The 24,489-nt window shown below is 37.0% G+C and overlaps 1 protein-coding gene across 6 annotated transcripts; it reads left to right on the plus strand.

Moving 5' to 3' along the window:
• The first annotated feature begins 347 nt into the window (after positions 1-347).
• On the plus strand, positions 348-24,017 carry LOC140813471 (GBF-interacting protein 1-like). Of its 6 annotated transcripts, none has more exons than XM_073171950.1 (11): positions 348-753; positions 1,634-1,677; positions 2,505-2,607; positions 2,866-2,998; positions 3,149-3,564; positions 3,756-3,938; positions 4,874-5,252; positions 7,970-8,270; positions 8,494-8,652; positions 22,280-22,771; positions 23,150-24,017. In XM_073171950.1, the coding sequence occupies exons 1-11, from the start codon at positions 579-581 to the stop codon at positions 23,381-23,383; spliced, it is 2,619 nt and encodes an 872-aa protein (XP_073028051.1). In that variant the 5' UTR covers positions 348-578; the 3' UTR covers positions 23,384-24,017. The 6 variants fall into 6 exon arrangements, with proteins under 6 accessions (XP_073028051.1, XP_073028050.1, XP_073028048.1 ...); XM_073171949.1 differs by having other exon boundaries at positions 350-753; positions 8,500-8,652; positions 23,093-24,017; XM_073171947.1 differs by having other exon boundaries at positions 351-753; positions 23,093-24,017.
• Positions 24,018-24,489: the final 472 nt, after the last annotated feature.

The following is a 24,489-nucleotide window of genomic DNA, read 5'->3' on the forward strand; positions in this document are numbered from 1 at the left end:
CCATGAATAAACTTACCCTTACCCACAGTTCTACCTTTGGAATTGTCCCCGAAACTGATGTTTAGACCACTGTATTTGATCAGTTGAGATAACACACTTGCATCTCCTGTCATATGTCGCAAACATCCACTGTCCAAATACCATATTGAGTTCTTGTTTGTACCTGTTACCTGCAATCACACGCACAATATAACAATGTCACATACCATAATTGGAATACTTTTAAAAAATTGAAGTTTTCAGAAAGTTTAAACAAAAATTCGAAAGAATAAATTATGACTGAATTTTAAGTTTAATTTCTGATAAAGGAAGTTACCCTTCAACCCTTTTCTTTCCGTCAGTCTTGCTTTTCCCCAAAATATATACACAAATACAATCAAAATCCACAATCTCTCTGTTTCGACCCCGTAATCTCTCTCTATATATACAAATTCTTGCATTATTATTATTGCATTGATTATTGATTTTATACACAATTCTTCTACCATATATATATATATAAATTTATATATGTATTAACATATAAATTTGTATTGATTTACTGAGTTTTTGGTGGATTGAGGGAGGAGGAGAAGAAGATGAGCAGTGGGGTTAAGGGAGCAATTAGGGTTTCGATTCCGAGCAGCGTTAAGGAGATGATCATTAATATAAAGGATATTACTGGGCAGAATCACACGGAAGATGAGATTTATGCTGTGCTTAAGGAATGCTCCATGGATCCCAACGAGACTCTGCAGAAGCTCCTGCTTCTCGGTCACTTCCTCTTTATTTCCTTCTCTTCTGAGTTCTATTTTTCTAGTAACATTGTTATTGATCTGAGTTCTGCCTTTGATCTGCGGCGGCAATGAGAAAGCATACTTTAATTTTTGATCTGTTGTTTCCTTGCAGCTTGATTGTTTGAATGTCTTCACGTTTCAGTTTTCCTTTTCTGTGTGCATGTTGTAGATTTGTATGGGTGTGAGAATAAAACACAGGCCCGAAAAAAAAAATGATAATGGGTTTAGACCGTGGATGCAGGTTCTTTCACTCGCAGCTCTTCATTTGATACGAGTAATATTTAGTTATTTTACACACAAGAATCTGTCATTCTTCATTTTGTAGCGGTGCAATTTGTTTTTTGTTAGAAACGTACGTCCAGCTTCATTCTTGTGAGATCAAGGCTCATGATGTTCTCTTGAAGTATTCTTTTCCTGGAATTTGACTATTGATGTACAAAGTAGTAGGATCTCAGGTTGCAAGACAAAGACAATCCTTTTCTGCTACCTGTGTTTTATGGTCAGAGATTTGTCAGATTGATCTTTTAACATTAATTCTGTGATTCCTTAGTTGATAAGCAGTGCGGAGTTGTTGCTAGGATAATCTGTGAAGATTTCGATGATACATGCTCTGATAACATTACGAATTTAATTTAAGTTTGAAAGTGACTAATTTGTTATTTTTCTTCCGAGTTCATATGTGTTAGTGCTTATGAATTGTGGTTTGGAAGAAATCTGAATATACCCTCTATATCTGGTAGAGCTCATGAGGCCATTTTACCATTCATGTAGATTATTTACCAAAGCGTGCTGCTGAATGTTTTCGTATTCGTGCTGAAGTGTTTTCATACTCATGCTGATATCATATTCATCAACAGATACGTTCCATGAAGTAAAAAGAAAACGTGATAGGAGAAAAGAGGTATCGATTGCTTCTACCATATGACGTGTACCATTGTAAAATAATTTTCCCATGTCTCGGTCTCCATCTTGTACTGGACCAGATAGTGGCGAAATTTTTATGTCTAAAGTTGGAAAAGAAGATTTAATGTGACTTCGTTTCTATTGCTTGGTTAGCTTTATTCAGCTGTATTCAGATGCATATTTCCATATGCATTTTTTGCTTCATCTAATCGATTAGCACTCTTTTTTTGCATTCAATAATCTAATCAGGGAAACAATCAATCTATTCAAATATGTTCTCTTGTTATATTGCACTCTGTAGCTAAAACTGATAATTGGGTCCATCTGATTTGATCTGTTCAAAACGGTTTTTGAAGAATAAATCTAAGATGCCTTTTCTTAGGTCATGTTCGTATTCTAGTTCCTATCCATGCTCTACGCATAATAGGAGAATCTGCTGTATATATTATCGCCTGTCTTATTTTTGTCTTGCCTGGCATAGTCACATTTTAATTTATTTTGAAAGTGGCTCTCTCAACTTACATGATTTAATTTCCCAACGCCTCTGTTTCTTTCTGTTAAAAAGGAGGAGAAGTTGAAACAAAACAATGCTTCATTAGAAATAAAAATAAAAATAAAAACTGTGTTTCATTTGTCTATTAGGCTGTTAAGCATTGGGTTAATTTATATTTATTGCATCTGCCATGATTCTTTCTCCATAGACTGCAGTAATGGCTTTTTAACTTCAAAATGTTTTCTAGCTCCCTTTTTCCATTATGTTTCAGTTAAACTTCTATATCAAGCTTGGCAATGCTTTGGTTTAACACACCATTTACTATTCTTCAGAATCTGAACAAGGAGCCTGCAGAGTTGAGGTGGATGCCTGGTACCCAGACACGAGCAAACAAAGGGAGTCGAGGAAATTATTTTTCACGGTACACATCTCGTGGTGAGTGTTTGTTTCAGGGCCAGTTGCTATTCACTCAACAAATGCGAAGATTGAGTGGTTTATGTCTTAAAGCCATCGTTATTTATTTTGTTTTACAATGACAGTCATGCCTGCTTCACAAACAAGCGAATAGAAAAAGAAAATGGAAATTTTATTCTGGAGAATTCAGCTAAAACTTAAAGTTGCTGGTTATTTATTATCATATTTTTATTTCACTTGTTTTACAGCACGTTCTGTGTTCTCATCTTGTCTTTCTAGATGCTGATGGTGGAAAAGGTTCTGTTGCTGTGAAGGAAATCGCTACTGATCATCTGGCAATGAAAGGAATGAGTGAGGCTCCCTTGGCGACTGCACCTGAGATGAAAAAGAATGAAACAATTTCTATTACAAGGTGATAGGTGGTGTCTCTAGTTCTTTTATATGTTCTTTTGTTTAAAAAATTAGTTCTCCTCTTCTAGGATTCATTCTAATGTATAGCTTCGCATTTGTGTTGCTTTTCACCTGAATGCTTTCTTATAGTTATTATCTTCATTCTTGGCAGCCCAATAACTGATGTCTCTAATGGTCCATCTAGCACAACTACCCAGAGTACACGTGAGATTCATGCTTCTGCAAGTGGAAGTGTTAATCAATCCGAAGCAACTGAAAATGCTAGCATAAATAAATTGGAAGGACCCCTGCCAATCTCATCTCCCCTTGATTGTGTTAGAAAGACCAGGAATCCAGTAATTGGGGATATCCATCAGCAACAAAATCTGAGTTTTATAAACAGTACACTTATGGCATCTCCGTCTGCCGCTGGATCTTTTAACTCTTCTGATCCTTTACCATTTCCTTCTCAAGATATACCACTCCCAACTGCCATTGCCTCTATTACCAGTGAAGCAGGAAGTCCCCACACTCATGGAGTGATCACCGATAATAATACCGAGATCAACTCTGTGTCTGCTGGAACTTGTAGGCTAATTGAGATCCTATTTCTTTGTTTATGAAACATTCTTTCGTTTATTATATTCCAATGTTAGTTACTGATGGATTTGTTCATTTTGAGATACTGTAATAGCTACTTTTGGTTCTAACATTGTTTCGTTTATTATATTCCAATGATAGTTACTGATGGATTTGTTCATTTTGAAATAATGTAATAGCTGCTTCTTGTTCTGGGAGCTCCAATTTGCATCAAAAGATAACAAACGAGCTTCACGTTGTGGGAAAAAATCAGCGTGTAGTGTTTCTGCCGATTGGATCTTCTACTGCAGGTGCATCTTCTGTTAGTAGTACACCTTCCTCTAAATACAACAATAGGTCTCAAATTATTGGTCCACAAAAAGGTACAAATATTGGGTTAATACATAAAAATGCCATGGATTAGATTTGTTTTGGAATATTTCTAAATATATTATCGCTTCTGGTTTTGTTGGTGGCAGTTGCATTGTTCAACAGAATATACAGTTTGAGTTCCTAAATAGTGATTGCACAAGTATCATGATTGTTCATATTTGGTCTTTCTGACTTATATAAGTTTGTGACTTATGTTGGTTTTCCCTTTACTAGGATGTTGTTACGCTTCTGTCCTACCTTGGAAGGACCAGTGAGTAGTAGTTGAGAGAAATTCAGCTGACAGTAGTTTGTAAATTTGACGGTCATACATCACTTCTGGTTCTTGTAAATATGAGAATTTATGGACTCGGTTCCCTTGGAAATATTAAATGATATATTAAAAAATCTATTATGTATTCTAGAGTGTTGCATGAATTTTTAAGTTTCTTAGTTCTCTTATTATTTGACTGTTTTAGGGACAGATGACCTTCACAATATTTTGCTTGGATTCGGTAATATTTGCATCAAGTGTAGGAATAGCGAAACCCAAATAAGTCGGCTAGTTTTTTCAACTTACATTTCTGACTCTCGAAGTATGAGCCAGTGTTCGTTTTCATCATCTTCTAAAATAAACGGTCATTCTCTTTCAAAATAATTACTGGAACTACACCAGTCCCTAAGTTTATTTTTGTTTTATTCAAACTGAAAATAAGCTTTTGAATTTGAAAATATTTCACATCAATGAACCCGACATTGCTCTTTCAAATAGCAAAATATCATATCACTTTTCAAATTTTTCTTAGCAAGCGAGTTATAAACTCTTTGAAGCACCATATTAAGGCCTTCATAAGATTGTGTACTTGACGTGTTGTGTCCACAAATGTATTGCGGATAGTTAACATTGCATGTTTGGTATATAACTGGTGTTCTTGTGTGGTTTCTTCAGTGGGTGCTGGCAAAGAGTGGAAACCAAAGTCAACGAGTTTTTCCAGTACTGGCCAGGTTTCTGCCACCACTGTCGTATCTAAGGCTTCTATAAATTATCCTGAATCACTGCCTATACCTGTTGCCATTGGTTCGAAAGAAGCTACTCTGGAACTACAGAAGAAGTTAGAGGATTCACACATTTCTGATGTTCAACATGTTATTATGCCCAGCCACCTACATGTTCCTGAAACTGAAAAACTCTGGTTTCGTTTCGGAAGTTTTGATGTTAACTTCAATTTAGATAAGAGCCAAAATGGCGGGCCTGAAAATGATGAAAGTCAGCCTTTTCCTGAATCATATGAGGCTATCAATGAATCTATGAAGCAACTTCCTTTAAGGTACTTTTCTTTTATCCTCAAGAATTGGATTTAGTATCTGCTCTGTATAATGTTATTCATTCGGTGTTATGTTGCTCTTGATGTTCTAATTTATGTGTCAGATTTCCATGTCTTAAACGTTGGTCTTGGGTCATTGAACATTCTTTTGTCTATATATTTTCTTCAGTTCATGTGTTGCAGCTTGTAGGTGTTGTTATGCTGATACCTTAGGCAATTAGGCATGTATGTAGCTGATAGACTAAAAAAGAACTGAATGAGAACTGATTTTGGATTTGATTTTGATGACTGAGGATTGTATGTTAAGATCTTACGGTACATGTGGGAATCAATCCAGATTGTATCGAAAATTGAATCATCATTATCCTCCCGTAGTGCTTTGGAACTTTGACAATGACAGTGTCACTCTTGATGCTCTTAAGTTTTGAATGGTTTCGATACTTCATCTTATCATAGAAGTTTTTTGCAATTGATGAGATATTGTTTCGGTAAGAACTCATCACTTAAACATGAATAGAAACCTCTTCACTGTATGCTGAATAATTGCCGAGTGTCTAGACAACAATTCTTGCATAAAGATCTGTTTTGAAATTGGCTGCTGTTTTATGCACTCTGAATCACTCATAGGACATTCTCGGTGTTTTGGTTGTTTGTATCATCAAAGTTTCAGCTAAGATTTTTGGAAAAAGGCAAGAAATTCAATTGTAAATATCATCTTTCAAACATATTTTAACCCATTTTTTCTTCTTTTTTTCCCTAGAAATATGTTTAGCTCTTTTTAGACTTTCTAACATAATCATGATTCTATATTTAGATTTATTAATTTCAAAAAATACTATATGATGTTATTTTATTTCATCCAAATATACTATTTATTAAAAATTTTGTGAACTGCATTTCTTTGGTTTTGAATCTAGACGAATGGGTGAAACTTTTCGCTATTTAGGATATTTTCTTCAAAAAACTTGGGATATTAGAGAAGATATAGACCATATGATGAAAGCAGGATAAATGAAATGAAAGATGACGTCAGGAGTCTTATGCTATAGAAGGATGTCTGCTAGATTGAAAGGAAAATGTTATGAGACTATTGTTCGATCAGTTATGGCTCGTAGTGTTGGGTCACTACAAGATTGCATATGCATAAGATGACGGTAACAGAGATACGTATGTTAAGATGAATGTGTCGCAAAACGCGCAAGGATAGAATTAAGAATGAAAGGACTATGTTTTATTTGGGTGCCTCTCCCATTGAGCATAAAATTAGAGAGAGATCTCTAACATGGTTTGGTCATGTGAAAAAGAGACTAAACACGGCCGTAATCCAACATATCTTAGACTGGCAGATTAGTAGATGGATTAGAAGGAGTGGTATGTCGTTAAAAACTTGGAAAAATATGGTTAAAAAGATATTTTAGATCTTAGTTTAAGAAATGATTCATGTGAGAATATCGTTAAATTTAGAGAATTAATATCCATGTAGCCGACCCACCAACTAGCGGGAATGTGTTATGATGATGATGATGATTCACTAAGATAAAATTTAACAATATATATCTGATCAACATTTTAACAATATGATCGGCACAACAAATTTTTTCCTTAGAAACAATTCCCAGCATATGGCAGACCTTTACATTCCACAATTCCAAGCAATTCCCTAGAAAAGGAAAAAATAAATCTAAACATGGCCATAGGCTTTTGTTTTCCTTGGAAACCCATTCCCCATAACCATTCAATATCTATGGTCCAAACCTTCTGGGCACTTAGGTACTTCACGATCATCCTTTTCCTTTTGGAGTATTCCTTTAGTTTAGCTGGCCCACTTTTTCTGCCTAGAAATTTATACTTCACGATCATCCTTTGTCTTTTTGGAGTATTCCTTTAGTTTAGATGGCCCACTTTTTCTACCTAGAAATTTATGTGCGGATTCTGTATGGGTAATGTCTAGAATGATGTGAGTACCTGCATAAACAGAATGTATAATTGTTGGGAATGTATTGTTTTTTGGTTTCACAAACTCTGCAGCTTCTTCTGCTAAAATTTTCTTTGGATATCCAGTTCTCGTTCTAGCCATTAGCTAAACACAATTTATCTCTTGTTTAAGTCTTTCTAGAACGTTGGCACATGATTTAGTAACCTAATCAAGTATTATTTCTTGCTCATTTTGTTTGCATTTTATCCTTCAATTGGACTATGAGGATATACTTGTGGAATTCGATAGTATAATCATCCATAGTTTTGCTATTAAATATTCCGTAGATGATATAAAAAGCAAAAAATGAGTATGTGGCAAATATTTGGAATTCTAATGGAATATATTAAATAGTATCTTTTTTTTTTAAATTTCAGGAGTAGATAAAGCCCCAAATTTTTTTTCTTAATGTAATGTAATTAACTAGTGCTTCGTAACCTCTTTGTGTAGTAAAAAAAAAAGAAACTCGTCAATTAGCACATCAATTAATGTGGTACTTATGAGAAGTACTGCAGGCTCGAGTTTGCCACTAATGTAATGCTACACACTTAGACTTGCTGCTATTGCGGTCCTTCTGGTAAGCTGTGTTCATCGGTGCTCAAAGTGTTGCCTTGACATTTGTTACTGATGGAGGATTCCATTTAGAGTTTCATCCTTGTTTCTGTTTCACGCACTGGATTTTCATTGATGATTTCTTCACCATTTGTCTCCTTTATTAATATTGTTCTTTCTTGCATGTTTGCAGCTGTCAGAATGCTGTGACAGTTGTGAAGGATTCAGAAATAAAGTACCCTGACGAACCCCAATCACCATCACAAGAACCTGAAAGCTTTTTATCTAGTGAGGGTGAAGTCCCATCCTCGATTATCCCAGATTATAGCAAGTCCAAGCAGGAAGTTGGCCCCGGAAGCCATCAGCATCCTGCTGTCCACACTTCTTCAAACTACAATTTTGGTTTCATTCCACCTGTATTAAGTAACCAGGTTTCGCCTTTGGAAAGTTCTGATCCGCAAGCTCGTGATGTCCCTCGGCTTCCAGGATTTGCTGTATGTCTATCATGTTGTGGAAGCGGACCTATTCATTAGGATTTCACTGATATTTCTCTCAATATGCTATAATCTTTGTTCAACTTATATAGTATATGTCTTATATCTTCTCTACGGCTTGCAGTTTGATGTTCCTTCTCTGCGTTGAAACTTGATTTGCATCTATAATCATGACTTTTAACCGCAATTAACACAATTTTATTGATTATTATTTAATTTATAGGTACAGCAACAATTGGATCCGACAAGTTATTATGGTCAATTTTATCGTTCTACTGTAGATAGCGATGGCCAAATTTCTCCATTTAATCCAGCTGTAACAGCAAACAAGAATGCCGGAAGTGCTTCAATCCCTGTACAGACTTGTCAGTCTCCTCAAGAGGTTTGGCTTTCTAAAACTCCAGTAATTTGTGATTTGTTTCCTTTTCCCATGTGTTTGGTATCATGGGAAAATGGGAATTAGATTTGGTGGAATTTGAAATTAGTAATACCACTTTAAGTGTTTTAGAAATACGTGATTTCAAAACGGAATTGGTATTTGATGGTATTTGTATTAACTAAATGAAATCTTTATAAATTGAATGGATTTCATGGGTTTGAGCTATTGAATAAATAAAATTATTTTTAATTTTAACTTTGTATATCTAACTCGAAAATTTTATATTTTTTCAAACACTATGAAATATGATATTACTAAAATTATGTATGTGGGGACCCGGACGCTAATCAAGTACTTAATCATGTTTGGGACTAATTAATCAAATTATAAAACAGGGTCTAAATTTTTTTTTTTTTTTTTTTTCCAAATACAAAGCGGAAACGTAATGTAATTTACTCAAATTACATATTAAACATGAACATACATCTCAGTATAAAAGTACAAGTCCTGTACAACATACATTTATTCAACTAGGGTTTAACAACTAATATCAAGTGTCTAACCCTATCTCTAAACCAAGTCCGGAATCGCCACGCTAAACTCGTCTTCTCTCATCCTCTTCTTGACCCTGATCCAGCCCCACCTGTTGTCATGCACACATACAAAACAAGACAACAGCCGGATAACTCCGGTGAGATATAAATATCCCAGTATAAACAATGTATAAATGCAATCATATAAAAACATATACGAAAGCATATAAGAAATATTCATAACATGTATCAAATCAGAAACATAAATCAATCTCAGGCATTCAATAATCATGAATGATATAACAATGTAACTCAACATGTCGTATCAGACTCATCTCATCCGACGCGTCGTCTCAGACTTGACTCAACTCTATCCTAGGGATCCCGATGTCTGGATATAGGAATTATATCGAATCTCAGTCGATAGGAATGAATCAATCCCTAAACGGCATCGATATAATTAATATCTCCAGTGTCTGGGCGAATCAGCCGCAGAATTGACGACTCAGTCAATAACCTGACGAATCAGCCAGTAATTAGGCGAATCAGCCAATAACCAGACGAGTCGGCCTGTAATTAAGCGAATCAGCTTAAGTTTAGACGAATCAGTCTATAACCCGACGAATCAGCCGGTGACTAGGCGAATCAGCTTATGACTCAACGACTCAGTAATCAATACGTACAGTCAGTATCTAAGCAAATCAGTCAATGACTAGCGAATCAGCAGTCATTACATGCAGTAGCTATAAATCAATAGGCTACAAATATCAATCTTATCACACAGTAGCTATAAATCAATAGACTACAATCATAAGTCTGATCAATTGCAAATATCAATGCAATAAGTAAAAGTATGAGATTTAGGGAAACTCGAGTCAAACCTCACTCGAGTTGTGCAATCCCAACTCAACATTAATTTATACCTTTCTTCCTGATACTCTGACTCTGTCGAAGTCTCGAACTCAAAACCTGTCAATATCGATCTGACAATAACAATATCGAGGGTTTGGTATCAATACACCACTCAATTAATACTGGATATAAACAGAATTCAATCAAATTCTGTTTCAATAACATAACATCATAATCTTAATATATCCAGCCCTATCATATCAGTCAGATATCAATTCTAATATCTCATAATCGATAACCACTCAATCTGGATATCAATTCTTATTCAATCTTATTCTGAAATCATAACAAGTTCATATTCATTCCGTTTCTTAATCTGACTTCGATTCTACGCTGTCTAACATGTCAAGAACAACATATATGAGTTCCATTCAATTCTGACAATACCATAATTTCAAAGCATGTCAAAACGTAGTAAAACTTACGTCCAGTTGTAGCCTACGTCGCTAGGAACTCGATATCGAAGTCGGATTCAAAATCAGACGGACGGATTTCTCGAAAAAGGCGTAAGGATTTTCTCCTTTCTTCTTCAGACCCTTTTCTTCACTTTTCTGAATGAATTTCGAATGGATTACCACCTATATATACCATTGCATGCATGTCAAAAGGTGGCGCATTCTTTGCAAGGCACGTCGTACCGCGGGTGCGGGAGGTGTAAGACCGCGGGTGCGCTCATGGTTCGACAATCTTATCTTTTCTGAAATTGCATGACCGCGGGTGCGGTACATGTCAAGACCGCGGGTGCGGTACTGCACCGCGGGGGCGGTCCCTGTTAACACCGCGGGTGCGGTGAGGCTTCGGCCTCCTCTTCACAATTTCATTAATATCGACCGCGGGTGCGGTCCTTCTTCAACTGCAGGTGCGGTCTCGCTTCGCATGCCCTCTTACACAATCTCATTTTATCAACTTAAAATCTTGGCATTACTTTTCTCCAGCTAATCCGTTCTGTCTATAATCATTTCAGATTAATCTCAAATTACTGTAATAACATCTCGGGCCTTACATTTCTCCCCCTCTTAGATCTGAGTTCGTCCTCGAACTCGCAAGTAATCAATTCAGATTATCAGAAGAAATGTATACAGAGTTTAAATTAAAAACTCATCTCAATGAATCTGTTCTGAAATTTCAATCTCATATCAAATTCTATCTCTACAACTAGCTCTGATAAAGTCAATCTCGCAACACTGGCTATACATCATCCGTATATGCCAATCTGCAATCTATAACAAAACAATACCATCTGTAGTTGTTATCCTATCTGTTTATCCCAATCGAGAACATAATCAATCTTCATCTTCAATTACCAATCGTTATTATCCAACGTTGGTTTCTTAAATCTGTTCATTCTGAACTATCTTGATAGCTACTGTCATACAATCAATCATGTCATGACAATAATCTATATCAACTAGTACTATCATCCAGTACCAAAGCTCTACAATTATCTGTCAATATCTGGTAATCTATTCTGACTATCTGTCAATCTGTAATAAATCTGCACAAGAGAGCTTATGATATAATCTATCACAAGTACAACTCCGTCAAAATCACAATCTGATATCATCTAATTCTTGCATTCTCGTCAATCTGACTATTTCTTTGACATTGATCTAAGTCATCTGGTTTTGTTTGTACGTAATCTGGTACAAACTGATAGATATAGATTGAATAATCTGTCAATCATAATCATATCATATCATAATCTAAAGAAAATGGCGGTAATTTCATTACGAAAGCCATAGAAATGTACTCCCATTTCTGTTCAGAACTATACAAAATCTGTAATAATCTTCTGATTTCTATCTTTCTATCTTTTCTGTTAGCATTTTAGACATATCAGTACAATTTCTGCCAACATTTCAATACATTTCTGGTATAACTGATCTCATCTGTCTATATCACCACTATCTGTTCGAATACAATACAGTCGCAATCATCAGACTGAACACTAAATCCACGACTGTAAATTTCTAACAATATCTGTTCTTTCTGATTCGAACTATTTGATATACACAAATCAGTTAATTACATAAATTAAAGAGGAAATACCTACCTGGTATTCGGCTCTGACTATCAATATCAAGCTTTGCTGTACAATTCTGACACATCTGACATCACAGAATAATCAATCTCATACAAAATACAAAATCACGTATCTGTTACTCTGATCGACACTCTGTTCTGACTATCGATATTGAGTTCTAAATATTCTAATCAGCTTTTTAAACTGCTATCAATTCGAAATCAACTCTGGTTCGGACTGTACAATATAATCTTGATTGTTTACTATCTTTCTCAATCAGGATTCAAAATTTCAACAATTTCTAAGATCAGTTCAAGACTAAAATCAATCTCTCTGATTGGAATCAGATCCGAAGTCTTACCAGAGAAAACATCGAGAACTTTCTTATCATTGGTAAATCAGCCAATGATAGACTCAACTTCAGTAAATCAACTGAATACATAAGGAGTCATTCTGCTCCTTTCTGTAATAATCGAGTCATAGCTAGTACGAATATCAAAGGAATTCTCAGTCTAGAATTCTTATCGTACAATATTCATTTCTTGATCATCTCAGGTTTAATTCTCACCATCTTCTGGAATTAATCTATGGTAGCTATGTACTTGATCAGCATATCAATATCAGTAATGCAGTTCTAAAATCATAGAACACCAGTACAATGCAAGCTACCACACGATCTAACTCGATCTCATTCTCATCCTACTGTAGTATACAAGATCTAACAGAAATCACTGATACAAGGTCTTTTCTCAAGGAAAGAAACACTACTACAGTAAATAAAGACTCAACAGATAATGCATGCATCAATGCAAATCTCTCAGAACTAAAAGCATGTGAAGCACCGATATCCCTCAATACATATGCAGGATAATCAAACAAATCAGTTACCTGCAACATCATCATCTGGTGCTTCCTGAGCCTGCTCCTCGGTCAAAGCAAATACTCTGGCCTGCTGTCTAGGAGGCTGGCCCACTGTCTGGCTTCCTCCTGGCCTCTGCTGTGACTGAGATGGTGCTGGCTGAAATGAAGGAACAGCAGCTGATCGTCTACTCCACTGTGCCGCTGATCCAGATGGTTCGGCTCCCTGGGATCTTTGGGAACCCCTCTGTGGACATACTCTGGCAAAATGTCCCTGTTGCTTGCAGAAGTGGCAGCTACCAAGTACTCCTTGGCATTGTTCAGTGGAATGTCTCCCTCCACAATTTCCGCAGTACACTCCCGTATAACTCTGCTGAGAACCACTAGAGCTAGAAGAACTGCCGCCAGACTTCTTAAATTGCTTTCCTCTAGCTTTCAGAAAATCTTTCGTTCCACCACTGCTACTACCACTCTCGAATCGGGGAAGTGGTTGTTGTGGTCTCGACACTGGAGGAACAAATTCAGCTCCTCTCTGTCTTATCAGGCCTGCTTCAGCGCCCTTTGCTCTATTCATGGCATCAGCAAAGTTATTGGGTCGCCCTGTGTTCACCAATGTAAATATATCGGGATTCAAGCCATTGATGAATTGATCGGCAACGGCTTCGTCATTTTCGGACACATGTGGAGCAAACTTCAACAAGGTAGAGAACTTGGTCACATATTCTTCAATGTTCAGCTGACCCTGTCTCAAATTGGCAAACTCCGGCCCCTTGTCCTTTCTGTACGATATTGGGAAAAATCTCTGATAAAACTCAGTTTTAAATACATCCCAAGTAATAATCGTACCTCGTTGCTCCAAGGCCCTCTTCATTGTAACCCACCAGCTTTGTGCAACATCAAGCAACTGGTGTCCAATCAATTTAATCCGGCGCTCATCACTGTACTCCAGTGAATCAAACAGCAACTCAATACTACCTAACCAACTCTCACACTCGACCGATGTCTCAGCACCTTTCAGAGTGGGTGGTTTGAATGACTGAAACCTCTTCAGCAAGGTTTCCATTGGAGTTGGTGTTACATCCATTGGAGGATTCGATGTACTACCCTGTTCTGGGATTCTTCTGGGAGGCATATCTGAAACTCAAAAGGATTAGTAGCCCAATCCAACACATCTGTTTCAATTCAATCTCTCCTCCGATCATCTTACTGCTGATCGAGAATCAATTCAGATCCGTGCCAATAATACATATTACAAAATCAAATCAGATAAATCAAGTAACATGTATTATATAAAGCAGTAAGTCATGCTAGCAATCACAAGCAAAGAAAGAAAATTCAATCTACCCCCGCTCACTAGCCTCTTCTATCTCAATCTAAAGAATCTACAGTTCTAGTACCTACAGCTCTGATACCACCTGTTGTGGGGACCCGGACGCTAATCAAGTACTTAATCATGTTTGGGACTAATTAATCAAATTATAAAACAGGGTCTAAATTTTTTTTTTTTTTTTTTCCAAATACAAAGCGGAAACGTAATGGAATTTACTCAAATTACATATTAAACATGAACATACATCTCAGTATAAAAGTACAAGTCCTGTACAACATACATTTATTCAACTAGGGTTTAACAACTAATATCAAGTGTCTAACCCTATCTCTAAACCAAGTCCGGAATCGCCACGCTAAACTCGTCTTCTCTCATCCTCTTCTTGACCCTGATCCAGCCCCACCTGTTGTCATGCACACATACAAAACAAGACAACAGCCGGATAACTCCGGTGAGATATAAATATCCCAGTATAAACAATGTATAAATGCAATCATATAAAAACATATACGAAAGCATATAAGAAATATTCATAACATGTATCAAATCAGAAACATAAATCAATCTCAGGCATTCAATAATCATGAATGATATAACAATGTAACTCAACATGTCGTATCAGACTCATCTCATCCGACGCGTCGTCTCAGACTTGACTCAACTCTATCCTAGGGATCCCGATGTCTGGATATAGGAATTATATCGAATCTCAGTCGATAGGAATGAATCAATCCCTAAACGGCATCGATATAATTAATATCTCCAGTGTCTGGGCGAATCAGCCGCAGAATTGACGACTCAGTCAATAACCTGACGAATCAGCCAGTAATTAGGCGAATCAGCCAATAACCAGACGAGTCGGCCTGTAATTAAGCGAATCAGCTTAAGTTTAGACGAATCAGTCTATAACCCGACGAATCAGCCGGTGACTAGGCGAATCAGCCTATGACTCAACGACTCAGTAATCAATACATACAGTCAGTATCTAAGCAAATCAGTCAATGACTAGCGAATCAGCAGTCATTACATGCAGTAGCTATAAATCAATAGGCTACAAATATCAATCTTATCACACAGTAGCTATAAATCAATAGACTACAATCATAAGTATGATCAATTGCAAATATCAATGCAATAAGTAAAAGTATGTGATTTAGGGAAACTCGAGTCAAACCTCACTCGAGTTGTGCAATCCCAACTCAACATTAATTTATACCTTTCTTCCTGATACTCTGACTCTGTCGAAGTCTCGAACTCAAAACCTGTCAATATCGATCTGACAATAACAATATCGAGGGTTTGGTATCAATACACCACTCAATTAATACTGGATATAAACAGAATTCAATCAAATTCTGTTTCAATAACATAACATCATAATCTTAATATATCCAGCCCTATCATATCAGTCAGATATCAATTCTAATATCTCATAATCGATAACCACTCAATCTGGATATCAATTCTTATTCAATCTTATTCTGAAATCATAACAAGTTCATATTCAGTCCGTTTCTTAATCTGACTTCGATTCTACGCTGTCTAACATGTCAAGAACAACATATATGAGTTCCATTCAATTCTGACAATACCATAATTTCAAAGCATGTCAAAACGTAGTAAAACTTACGTCCAGTTGTAGCCTACGTCGCTAGGAACTCGATATCGAAGTCGGATTCAAAATCAGACGGACGGATTTCTCGAAAAAGGCGTAAGGATTTTCTCCTTTCTTCTTCAGACCCTTTTCTTCACTTTTTTGAATGAATTTCGAATGGATTACCACCTATATATACCATTGCATGCATGTCAAAAGGTGGCGCATTCTTTGCAAGGCACGTCGTACCGCGGGTGCGGGAGGTGTAAGACCGCGGGTGCGCTCATGGTTCGACAATCTTATCTTTTCTGAAATTGCATGACCGCGGGTGCGGTACATGTCAAGACCGCGGGTGCGGTACTGCACCGCGGGGGCGGTCCCTGTTAACACCGCGGGTGCGGTGAGGCTTCGGCCTCCTCTTCACAATTTCATTAATATCGACCGCGGGTGCGGTCCTTCTTCAACTGCAGGTGCGGTCTCGCTTCGCATGCCCTCTTACACAATCTCATTTTATCAACTTAAAATCTTGGCATTACTTTTCTCCAGCTAATCCGTTCTGTCTATAATCATTTCAGATTAATCTCAAATTACTGTAATAACATCTCGGGCCTTACATTTCTCCCCCTCTTAGATCTGAGTTCGTCCTCGAACTCGCAAGTAATCAATTCAGATTATCAGAAGAAATGTATACAGAGTTTAAATTAAAAACTCATCTCAATGAATCTGTTCTGAAATTTCAATCTCATATCAAATTCTATCTCTACAACTAGCTCTGATAAAGTCAATCTCGCAACACTGGCTATACATCATCCGTATATGCCAATCTGCAATCTATAACAAAACAATACCATCTGTAGTTGTTATCCTATCTGTTTATCCCAATCGAGAACATAATCAATCTTCATCTTCAATTACCAATCGTTATTATCCAACGTTGGTTTCTTAAATCTGTTCATTCTGAACTATCTTGATAGCTACTGTCATACAATCAATCATGTCATGACAATAATCTATATCAACTAGTACTATCATCCAGTACCAAAGCTCTACAATTATCTGTCAATATCTGGTAATCTATTCTGACTATCTGTCAATCTGTAATAAATCTGCACAAGAGAGCTTATGATATAATCTATCACAAGTACAACTCCGTCAAAATCACAATCTGATATCATCTAATTCTTGCATTCTCGTCAATCTGACTATTTCTTTGACATTGATCTAAGTCATCTGGTTTTGTTTGTACGTAATCTGGTACAAACTGATAGATATAGATTGAATAATCTGTCAATCATAATCATATCATATCATAATCTAAAGAAAATGGCGGTAATTTCATTACGAAAGCCATAGAAATGTACTCCCATTTCTGTTCAGAACTATACAAAATCTGTAATAATCTTCTGATTTCTATCTTTCTATCTTTTCTGTTAGCATTTTAGACATATCAGTACAATTTCTGCCAACATTTCAATACATTTCTGGTATAACTGATCTCATCTGTCTATATCACCACTATCTGTTCGAATACAATACAGTCGCAATCATCAGACTGAACACTAAATCCACGACTGTAAATTTCTAACAATATCTGTTCTTTCTGATTCGAACTATTTGATATACACAAATCAGTTAATTACATAAATTAAAGAGGAAATACCTACCTGGTATTCGGCTCTGACTATCAATATCAAGCTTTGCTGTACAATTCTGACACATCTGACATCACAGAATAATCAATCTCATACAAAATACAAAATCACGTATCTGTTACTCTGATCGACACTCTGTTCTGACTATCGATATTGAGTTCTAAATATTCTAATCAGCTTTTTAAACTGCTATCAATTCGAAATCAACTCTGGTTCGGACTGTACAATATAATCTTGATTGTTTACTATCTTTCTCAATCAGGATTCAAAATTTCAACAATTTCTAAGATCAGTTCAAGACTAAAATCAATCTCTCTGATTGGAATCAGATCCGAAGTCTTATCAGAGAAAACATCGAGAACTTTCTTATCATTGGTAAATCAGCCAATGATAGACTCAACTTCAGTAAATCAACTGAATACATAAGGAGTCATTCTGCTCCTTTCTGTAATAATCGAGTCATAGCTAGTACGAATATCAAAGGAATTCTCAGTCTAGAATTCTTATCGTACAATATTCATTTCTTGATCATCTCAGGTTTAATTCTCACCATCTTCTGGAATTAATCTATGGTAGCTATGTACTTGATCAGCATATCAATATCAGTAATGCAGTTCTAAAATCATAGAACACCAGTACAATGCAAGCTACCACACGATCTAACTCGATCTCATTCTCATCCTACTGTAGTATACAAGATCTAACAGAAATCACTGATACAAGATCTTTTCTCAAGGAAAGAAACACTACTACAGTAAATAAAGACTCAACAGATAATGCATGCATCAATGCAAATCTCTCAGAACTAAAAGCATGTGAAGCAACGATATCCCTCAATACATATGCAGGATAATCAAACAAATCAGTTACCTGCAACATCATCATCTGGTGCTTCCTGAGCCTGCTCCTCGGTCAAAGCAAATACTCTGGCCTGCTGTCTAGGAGGCTGGCCCACTGTCTGGCTTCCTCCTGGCCTCTGCTGTGACTGAGATGGTGCTGGCTGAAATGAAGGAACAGCAGCTGATCGTCTACTCCACTGTGCCGCTGATCCAGATGGTTCGGCTCCCTGGGATCTTTGGGAACCCCTCTGTGGACATACTCTGGCAAAATGTCCCTGTTGCTTGCAGAAGTGGCAGCTACCAAGTACTCCTTGGCATTGTTCAGTGGAATGTCTCCCTCCACAATTTCCGCAGTACACTCCCGTATAACTCTGCTGAGAACCACTAGAGCTAGAAGAACTGCCGCCAGACTTCTTAAATTGCTTTCCTCTAGCTTTCAGAAAATCTTTCGTTCCACCACTGCTACTACCACTCTCGAATCGGGGAAGTGGTTGTTGTGGTCTCGACACTGGAGGAACAAATTCAGCTCCTCTCTGTCTTATCAGGCCTGCTTCAGCGCCCTTTGCTCTATTCATGGCATCAGCAAAGTTATTGGGTCGCCCTGTGTTCACCAATGTAAATATATCGGGATTCAAGCCATTGATGAATTGATCGGCAACGGCTTCGTCATTTTCGGACACATGTGGAGCAAACTTCAACAAGGTAGAGAACTTGGTCACATATTCTTCAATGTTCAGCTGACCCTGTCTCAAATTGGCAAACTCCGGCCCCTTGTCCTTTCTGTACGATATTGGGAAAAATCTCTGATAAAACTCAGTTTTAAATACATCCCAAGTAATAATCGTACCTCGTTGCTCCAAGGCCCTCTTCATTGTAACCCACCAGCTTTGTGCAACATCAAGCAACTGGTGTCCAATCAATTTAATCCGGCGCTCATCACTGTACTCCAGTGAATCAAACAGCAACTCAATACTACCTAACCAACTCTCACACTCGACCGATGTCTCAGTACCTTTCAGAGTGGGTGGTTTGAATGACTTAAACCTCTTCAGCAAGGTTTCCATTGGAGTTGGTGTTACATCCATTGGAGGATTCGATGTACTACCCTGTTCTGGGATTCTTCTGGGAGGCATATCTGAAACTCAAAAGGATTAGTAGCCCAATCCAACACATCTGTTTCAATTCAATCTCTCCTCCGATCATCTTACTGCTGATCGAGAATCAATTCAGATCCGTGCCAATAATACATATTACAAAATCAAATCAGATAAATCAAGTAACATGTATTATATAAAGCAGTAAGTCATGCTAGCAATCACAAGCAAGGAAAGAAAATTCAATCTACCCCGCTCACTAGCCTCTTCTATCTCAATCTAAAGAATCTACAGTTCTAGTACCTACAGCTCTGATACCACCTGTTGTGGGGACCCGGACGCTAATCAAGTACTTAATCATGTTTGGGACTAATTAATCAAATTATAAAACAGGATCTAAATTTTTTTTTTTTTTTTTTTCCAAATACAAAGCGGAAACGTAATGTAATTTACTCAAATTACATATTAAACATGAACATACATCTCAGTATAAAAGTACAAGTCCTGTACAACATACATTTATTCAACTAGGGTTTAACAACTAATATCAAGTGTCTAACCCTATCTCTAAACCAAGTCCGGAATCGCCACGCTAAACTCGTCTTCTCTCATCCTCTTCTTGACCCTGATCCAGCCCCACCTGTTGTCATGCACACATACAAAACAAGACAACAGCCGGATAACTCCGGTGAGATATAAATATCCCAGTATAAACAATGTATAAATGCAATCATATAAAAACATATACGAAAGCATATAAGAAATATTCATAACATGTATCAAATCAGAAACATAAATCAATCTCAGGCATTCAATAATCATGAATGATATAACAATGTAACTCAACATGTCGTATCAGACTCATCTCATCCGACGCGTCGTCTCAGACTTGACTCAACTCTATCCTAGGGATCCCGATGTCTGGATATAGGAATTATATCGAATCTCAGTCGATAGGAATGAATCAATCCCTAAACGGCATCGATATAATTAATATCTCCAGTGTCTGGGCGAATCAGCCGCAGAATTGACGACTCAGTCAATAACCTGACGAATCAGCCAGTAATTAGGCGAATCAGCCAATAACCAGACGAGTCGGCCTGTAATTAAGCGAATCAGCTTAAGTTTAGACGAATCAGTCTATAACCCGACGAATCAGCCGGTGACTAGGCGAATCAGCCTATGACTCAACGACTCAGTAATCAATACGTACAGTCAGTATCTAAGCAAATCAGTCAATGACTAGCGAATCAGCAGTCATTACATGCAGTAGCTATAAATCAATAGGCTACAAATATCAATCTTATCACACAGTAGCTATAAATCAATAGACTACAATCATAAGTATGATCAATTGCAAATATCAATGCAATAAGTAAAAGTATGTGATTTAGGGAAACTCGAGTCAAACCTCACTCGAGTTGTGCAATCCCAACTCAACATTAATTTATACCTTTCTTCCTGATACTCTGACTCTGTCGAAGTCTCGAACTCAAAACCTGTCAATATCGATCTGACAATAACAATATCGAGGGTTTGGTATCAATACACCACTCAATTAATACTGGATATAAACAGAATTCAATCAAATTCTGTTTCAATAACATAACATCATAATCTTAATATATCCAGCCCTATCATATCAGTCAGATATCAATTCTAATATCTCATAATCGATAACCACTCAATCTGGATATCAATTCTTATTCAATCTTATTCTGAAATCATAACAAGTTCATATTCAGTCCGTTTCTTAATCTGACTTCGATTCTACGCTGTCTAACATGTCAAGAACAACATATATGAGTTCCATTCAATTCTGACAATACCATAATTTCAAAGCATGTCAAAACGTAGTAAAACTTACGTCCAGTTGTAGCCTACGTCGCTAGGAACTCGATATCGAAATCGGATTCAAAATCAGACGGACGGATTTCTCGAAAAAGGCGTAAGGATTTTCTCCTTTCTTCTTCAGACCCTTTTCTTCACTTTTTTGAATGAATTTCGAATGGATTACCACCTATATATACCATTGCATGCATGTCAAAAGGTGGCGCATTCTTTGCAAGGCACGTCGTACCGCGGGTGCGGGAGGTGTAAGACCGCGGGTGCGCTCATGGTTCGACAATCTTATCTTTTCTGAAATTGCATGACCGCGGGTGCGGTACATGTCAAGATCGCGGGTGCGGTACTGCACCGCGGGGGCGGTCCCTGTTAACACCGCGGGTGCGGTGAGGCTTCGGCCTCCTCTTCACAATTTCATTAATATCGACCGCGGGTGCGGTCCTTCTTCAACTGCTGGTGCGGTCTCGCTTCGCATGCCCTCTTACACAATCTCATTTTATCAACTTAAAATCTTGGCATTACTTTTCTCCAGCTAATCCGTTCTGCCTATAATCATTTCAGATTAATCTCAAATTACTGTAATAACATCTCGGGCCTTACAATGTAACTATAAATTTACACTTTATTATATATTTTGAGAAAGTTATGAAAAATCAAATAAAAATATTATTATACTTAAAAGTTCTTAAAAACCTCAATTATTTTAATAGTAAAAGTTTAATTTATCAAATTTGGGTCAAAACCCCCATGGTGAACTTTACTGTTTTTTTTTTCAATTCTTAAAAAATTATTTTCATGTTGTAAAATGTGGAAAACTCGTACCTCGATTGGCATAAGAACGAGGAGAGAAGCATTAGCTAGTGACTTCTTTTGTGTAACCCCACGAACTGTTAATTCAATTCTCTTAATCGTTGAGGATGTCATACTGGTTCTTATTTGACATACTTTAGTTGCAGGGTGGTGTCCCTTTCATTTTGTCCAGTTCTCCAACTCCACTTGTAACTCAAACTGCTGGTGTTATGCAAAGCTCGGTTACTTCTGCCCAGCAACCTCTTCCTGTCTTCCGTCAACCAACAGGCATTCATATGCCCCATTATCCTCCAAACTACATTCCATATGGACCTTATTTCTCCCCGTTCTATGTTCCACCTCAAGCAATTCTTCAGTTCTTAAGCAATGGTGGATTTCCTCAGCAACCTCAGGCTAGCAATATTTATCCAACTCCACCAGGGACAGCTGGCAAATATTCAGTTTCTCAGTACAAACAAGGATCTAATACAGGAAGCTCAACTCAAATTGGCATGCCTGGCAGCTTTGGGCCGTATGATCACTCGATGGCCAACTACACTTCTAGTTCGTCCAGTGCAGCTGTTTGTTCTACATCTAATGAGGATTTTTCAGCATCTCAAATCAAGGAAAACATCTATGCCAGTGGCCAACAGGTTTGTTACTTTCAGTATGTTACCTCATGTTATTTCAAATTTGCTGTTACCAAGTAGTTCAAGGAGGGTTTCATTTTGAGAATTGTTCTCATAGTTTCTTTCATTCACTCTATACGAAAATTAAATATCAATGTAATAAGCAGATTGTGTGAATGGTATAGCAAATTTTGCCGACAATCAATTGCTTGTAACAAAACTCCATGCCAGAAGTTGTAAATTCTATTTCTAGCTGGTTGAGGATAAATTTTTGCCCCTCTTTATCTCTTTTCCTTGGCGTACTTGAGGAGTGCACTGATTGTTGCTTTATTGGCTAAACTGCAGAGTGAAAGTTCAGGTGTGTGGTTTACTACTCCAAGTCGTGATATTTCAAACTTGCAGGCTAGTTCGTTTTATAATCTTCCTCCAGGTCAGTTGGCTTTCGCCCCAACACAGCCTGGCCCTGGAACCTTCACCAGCATTTTCCACCATGCACAGGCACTTACAGCAGCAACTGTTCACCCTCTTTTACAGCAATCTCAGTCCATTACTACTCCTGCCGATATTGTTGGACCGACAGCACATGTTTACCAGCAGCCACAACATACACAATTTAACTGGCCTACTAACTATTGAGAAATAAAAGCTGTTTCTATAAACATTGGCAAATCCCAATCCTTAATATCATACTGGGTTTCCTGGAGTTACTGATTTGAGTGAGGGACATCAAGAATACCAAAAAAAAAAAATTCCAAAAACTGAGTGTAAATTCCTGGAAAGGGGCCAGTGAATTTGTTGATATATTTTTGCGAGCTCTATGATTGGTGACAACGTTTTGGTTTCCTGAGGCCAGAATGTGAGCCATCTCTTTCCTGCATCTCGTTGATGGTTTATATTTCCCTTGGACAGATTGGGGAACACATTTATATCTTCCATCTATCTTGTTGGTGTGCTAAAGACATGATCTCGTCATTTTGTTTTCCATTTTGTTCGAAGAATTATTGGTAGCTTGAGACTCATAGTTATTAGGTAGATCTTGATGTGAGGTTTCTAGGCATTCTTACATATGTTTTGAGACTCCCTGTTTCAGCCCTTGTCTTTATGCCTAAATCATTTTCTGTTCCAATCTGTAAAGTTGATGTTTCCATAGCATGAGAGTGTGTTAGAACTGTTGTAACTGGTCTCATATTATCATTATTGTTGTTATTGAAAGGGCACTTGGTAAAGGATCATTATTTCAGAGGCTAAGCTGGGGTGGGATTCTCTTTTATTTTTCTTTTAATATATTTACATTTTTCGTCCATGTTTTGGTCAGAAATCTTTTTGGTTTCTTCAATTTCGAAAATGTCAAAAGTCCATTTACTTTTGAATTTTAAATGCTTCAGTCAAGATATTGATGAACTATTATAAATCTATATTCTCTATAAAAAGCTAATTCTATGAATGTGTCACTAGAAGGATAAAGTTTTCAATCGTGATTTTTTTTTAATCATATCCTTTTAAGTTGTGTTTGGATTAATTGCATGGGTGATATCATGTAAGATGAGTGTTAAAAGTTAGGGTCACATATGGAAAATAAGATTTATGGATGTTCGAAAAATGGTTACAAATCAAAAAATGTGCGAAGGAAATTGAGTGTTTTTTATTCTTATGGAATGTTATCAAATGTATTGTTTAAACAATATTAAAATAAATGAGAAATATAACTTGTAAGAATTATTTGACAAGATGTTTTTTCATTT

The sequence above is a fragment of the Primulina eburnea genome, chromosome 15 (genome assembly GCF_022965805.1).
Source record: "Primulina eburnea isolate SZY01 chromosome 15, ASM2296580v1, whole genome shotgun sequence".
Taxonomy (NCBI): Eukaryota; Viridiplantae; Streptophyta; class Magnoliopsida; order Lamiales; family Gesneriaceae; genus Primulina; species Primulina eburnea.